At 54.8% G+C, this 4,967-nt stretch overlaps 1 protein-coding gene across 1 annotated transcript; it reads right to left on the reverse strand.

The window, feature by feature from the left end:
- Positions 1-241: 241 nt before the first annotated feature.
- Positions 242-4,611, reverse strand: LOC144145139 (neprilysin-1-like). The gene is made up of 2 exons (XM_077676644.1): positions 3,566-4,611; positions 242-2,087 (listed from the first exon to the last, which is right to left on the reverse strand). The coding sequence occupies exons 1-2, from the start codon at positions 4,609-4,611 to the stop codon at positions 242-244; spliced, it is 2,892 nt and encodes a 963-aa protein (XP_077532770.1).
- Between the last annotated feature and the right edge of the window lie 356 nt (positions 4,612-4,967).

A 4,967-nucleotide genomic window follows, 5' to 3' on the forward strand; every position in this document is an offset into this window, starting at 1 on the left:
AGAAAACTGAGTATTTAATGGCTGACGCATTACCCCGGCAGTCTGCCAGGGAAAAAAATTAATAAAAGTAGCAGAAAGCACGAAGACAAACTAAAATTGTCGAGGCAGGTGACGCTGAACTTCCTCGCATCCCTGCGGCGTCTGTATCCCAAGCAAACAAGCTCGGCACAACGGCATGTTCCCTACGCAATTGCCACAAAACTAGGTGCTGCAGCCGCGTTCTCTTCTGTTCAATGTTTCCTTAATCTTCGGCTGCGACTGGCTCCTCCTGTTTCCAGACGGGGCATCGCGGCGCCCCCAGCTGGTGCGGACACCCAAAGGCGTCCCGGAACTCCTTCAAGTCCAGGAGCGCGAGGTTGACGCGCACACGCGGTGGCAGGTTCAGGCGGTAGCGCAGCCGTTCGCGGATCTGCTCCTCTTCTTTCTTTGTGACGCAAAATCCCGCCGCGTAATTGACAAAGAAGAGGCGCTGAACGCTCAACCTGTCGGCCCACCGGCCAGGAACGAAGACAGCCCCGTGGGAGAAGCGCCGGAAAGCGTCCATTAGGGGCTTGATCGCCGCGTTGTCCGCCAGGATGACCGCGAGGAATGCGCGCACATTGGCCGCCGAGGCGTTTGCCCTGCGGACGCCCCGCTTGTATCTCTCCAGGAGACAGTACTGGAGCGCGTGGAAGCGGTCTTGAGTCCAGCCGGACCACTGGGGGTCGTCCAGCGACGCTGAGAACAGCGCCTGCGTCACGTCGGCTGCCATCAAGGGGAGCAGAGAGGAAGGGTAGTCGGCCCTTGTCACCAGCGACGCGGCGACGACGCTGCTCGAGGCCAAGTATACCCTGAGCGTCGACTCCGGGGACCGCATCCAGGCAACCTCCAGGTCCGTGGAGCGTTCGGTGAAGCGTGCGTCGTAATTGGCGCCGCCACCCTTCGACGCCCAGTACTTCCGCAGGCTCGCCGCGAGCAGCCTGCCGTAGTAGCGAACCAGCGAGTTCGGTCGGTAGGCGGCGTTGACGGCTGCGTAGTAGTGGCGGATGTCCTCTTCTGGTTCCTGGCCAGCCAGATAGCCCACGTGCAGGGACTTCAGCCGCGCAATTGTACCCGTGACATCGTCCTTGTGCATCCAAGTGGAACCACTGCGGAGCGTGTGCCCCAAAGAGGAGACCATCTTTTCGATGGTCGAGGTCCACTGGATGTCGAGGTCGGTGGTCTTTGCGAGAATGTCTCGCACGATCCACCGGACGCCGTGCGGGAACAGCCTGTTCACCATGTGGAAGCAGCTCTGCGTCCTGGCGCCTACATAATGCTGGAAACTTGGGTAGCCCACACGGATGAGCTCACGAGGAATCAATTCGTAAGGCAGCAGAGGGGCAATCTGAACGACCACCAGGAAACCTAGGAAGTTGAGGATGGTCCGAGGCGTCTGCTTCCGCAGGATGGTCGACAGCTTGCTGAGATAGGCCGGGTTCAGGAGCACAGTCTGCTCGGAGCTCTTGCGAAGGTACAATAGATACTCGGGCACGTTAAACTTGGGCAAACGTGGGAATTTTTTCGTAGCGTAGACGGCGTTCTTCGCCCAAGGAGATTTGGCAAAGGGTTCCGACGCGCCCAGGAGTTGCCCCTCGAAGAGCACGATGTCTTCGGCCATGGAATTACTATCAGGCAGGGTTTTCCAGAGGACCAGCGTCTGCCGAACTATTTCCTTGTAAGGCAGAGACTCGTTGTCCTTCTGCAGCTCGTACTGCACGAACAGGAAGTTCCTCGGCGCGTCAACGTAAAGGTCATACGGGCCACTTTCGTCAGACTTCCGAAGAGAGACGTGAATGATAGGGAAGATGGCCAGTTGCAGGTCGACTAGCTTGAGCACCGACTGAAGTCGAAATGACTGCCCAGGCGGCGGGAGTGGCGGCTCCAGGTAGGGCCAGTCCTCGAGACCGACCATCCGGAGCATAGCCCTGACGCCGTCCCATTGGCCGACGCCTCTGGGTGCCGTGTTGTTGAGGCAGGCGCTCAGTAGGAGGCTCGCGTGGTCCAAGAAGTTGTGCTCGCCATCGCCAGCCGCTTCTGGGAGAACGTGCATGTGCTCCTGCAGGTACCTACGAGCGGCAGCCGACGGCGCATATTTTAGTTTTTACATTCGGTCTGTAGCTCACTAGACCTCTAGTGTAGAATAACTCTAGCGGGACTTTGCGTGGTAAAATTTAATGCGGTAACACGGAGGTATCAGTTGAATTTGAAATAGCCTTAATGGAATTACCGCTTATACGGAACAGCAACATCAACAATGTTAGATAAGCAGTGAAGCTAGTTCGGTGTCGAGAACAAAGATGAGGCTCCCTCTGTTCCGTTTTGTTTTGTTTTCTGTTGTCCTACCACCTTCCTGGTTCACCATTCTCCGTTCATAGATATATACTCATGATTTTATTTGCGACTTGCGGCATGAGACAGTCGAAGTCATGCCCGAAATGTGAATTGCGTACACATCTTGCATTATTTATATTGCCTTCTACATTATTCTAAGCATTCTGAATTGATTTCAGTTTAACCAAAAGCTGCACCAAAAACCCAACACAGAGTTTTTGGTGGTGAGCTAGATACTGGTTCTCTGTGAACAGCGCCATCACATTCTAGGGGCCGCACATCAGCGGGAATGGCGCGTTTGTCGTCTCCAGCCGGACAGACCCTCACTGCTGTTTCTTGTATTTTAGCGTATGTTTTATCAATATCTGTATGGAATTCTACTCTCGCATATTTGTAGTAAAATATATGTAACACGTCAAATCTTCTACACCCCCCTCACAATGTGCCCCTATACTGGTTGTTTTGTCGTTACCACGAAGGGACGACGTCACCTGCTCAGTAAGCTGCCGTGTGACACGCCGGTAGTCCGAGCTGCTTAATCTGATTCATTACTGTTGCGTCACATTAACCAGCAAAATTCCAAGAGGACAAGCCAGCTACAAACGCTCGCCCGCAGAGGTTGGCCAACGACAAAAATTAAATATCAAGGGGGCTAGGCCCTTGAACTAGGAATGCCCACTTTATTCGAAGCACTATGTGTTCCGGCTGAAGCTAACAAAACCATTCCAGTCTTTTGTTCATTTGGCCGGGGTGAGGCAACAGCACACTATTCTGTCACATGTTGAGCGCGGGAAAATAGCTGGTAAGTCAGCAGCCTCCCTTCAGTTTTCCTGTTCATAGAACTTATTGAGATTGGGGTAACGTTCGCATGAGTTATTCCGATGACGCTATCTTTTGGTTTTTTGTTACCTTCATAGTCCCTGCAAGCCAAGCTGAATTTGCTCTAGCACTAACTGAATTTGCTCTAGCACTCCTGTTCTCCCGCTAACGACGATACCCACTTCAAGGCTGTACTAATGACACTAGTAACAGCGAAGCTGAGACAAACAAGGTACACCACACTTTTTTCCCCTAGACTTCTACATCCACGGTTTTTCACCGCTACGCTTTTGAACAGCCCTTCTTTGAGGATTCCCGTTCACCGAGCAGATGTGGTCCGCCCAGGAATATTTCCCTTGAGCCGCACCTGTACCCTGCAGTCGTACAAACGTACCTCGTAACCTCCTTAATCAAGAATACCGTCCCCGCGGCCCTGTACGGGAGGTCTCCGCTCAGTTCCCAGGCAGGCGAGCAGACGTACGAGTAGAAGTCCACGCATGGGTCGGACGTGAGGTCCAGCTTATCGTCCACCAGTCGGCGCTGCCACTGGCAGGCATCGGTGTCGCACTCGAATGCCGGAGGGTTCGCTGGGTCACCGCCCGGCGCCTTGGTCTCTTCGTAGTCCACCAAGGTGAAGGACTGCTTCGAAGTCTCCGGCTCCGCCGTAGCCTCACCTCTTGTGTCCACCATGGCCTTCCTGCCACCGCCTACCGGCAGGACTGCCTTTTCGGAGCTCCCAGCAATGTTGTGGTCGCTGCCCGTTCGAGAGGTCCGTCCGGTCAAAAGGGTTACGACGAGACAAACGATAAGCGTCAAGAAAACGGCGGCCACGGCGCCTTGGACGCTAATGGTTTTTAAGTTCAAGTTCTTCAACGTGCCCACGGCTCCGGTTATTGCGTAGTAAACCCCGCTGGTTATGGGCCGCTCCCCTGCAGTGACTGTGGTCCCTTGGGAATCTTTGGTCAGCGCGACCTCGTCTTCCCCCGTTTGCCTCTCGATTGGCGAATAACCGTCTGCTTCTTCCTCCGCTGTCATGGACGATGAGCACTCTAAAAACAACGGGTTATCTCTGTACAAGAACAAATTTGCACTCCTCGGTGTTGGACCTCTAGCCCGTACAGGCGCCATGGGTGAAGTAGTCTTAGCGCCGCTGGCCACCGTAGCCGGAGCCATGGCAGCCGCTCTTGTCCTAACCGGTGTCTTTTCGGCCGTAGTCTTCGCTGCTGGAGACGCCCCAGGGGAAGGATCCGCATTGCTTTTTCCAACAGAAGGCTCGCTCGGAGTGGCTGCCAAGTCCTCGGCGGTCTCGTAGAACTTCACCCTGTTTTTTTCTGGAGAACGTGGGCTGTTGGGGAAGAGGGTTTGCTCGACGTAAGGGCTCGGCATCTGCAATGTGGGCCGCAGGTAGGAAAAGGGCTTGTTGGTAGTCCTGTGGTCCATCGTTTGCCAGGGCGGCGCGGGCTCCTAGAATGAAATCGAAGGCTGGGTCAAACATAGGGATAGTGAGCGCCTAGCTTGGCTTCGCGAAGCACCGAGAAGAACAAACTAATCCTGTCCATGGGCGTCAGCAGGGCGAGGGGGAAGGGGGGAACTTGCCGCTCACCCCAAGCCACACCAGCACGATAGGTGACGGGTAAAAAGCGCAAAGGCTCATGGGTGCATTGTTTTCTCCCGCGGAGAGCCGCCACTTCCGGTTCGGGAGCTCTCCTGGCCTCCCGTACGCCGTCGGCTTTCACGCGCGTGTGTGCTTGTTTATCTGTTTCCATCGAAAAAAAAAAAACGCTCATGCATCAGGA

Source organism: Haemaphysalis longicornis, unplaced genomic scaffold (genome assembly GCF_048455015.1).
Source record: "Haemaphysalis longicornis isolate Haplotype H1 unplaced genomic scaffold, Haemaphysalis longicornis Haplotype H1 scaffold_7, whole genome shotgun sequence".
In the NCBI taxonomy this organism is placed as follows: domain Eukaryota; kingdom Metazoa; phylum Arthropoda; class Arachnida; order Ixodida; family Ixodidae; genus Haemaphysalis; species Haemaphysalis longicornis.

What these genes read in the sequence shown, in the direction of transcription:
- LOC144145139 (XM_077676644.1), bottom strand. Translation starts at nt 4,611, where the DNA reads ATGGACCACAGGACTACCAACAAGCCCTTTTCCTACCTGCGGCCCACA. An exon ending in TTGATTAAGGAGGTTACGAG is followed by an intron (nt 2,088 to 3,565) that starts GTACGTTTGTAC and finishes TGCCGCTCGTAG; the next exon opens with GTACCTGCAGGAGCACATGC.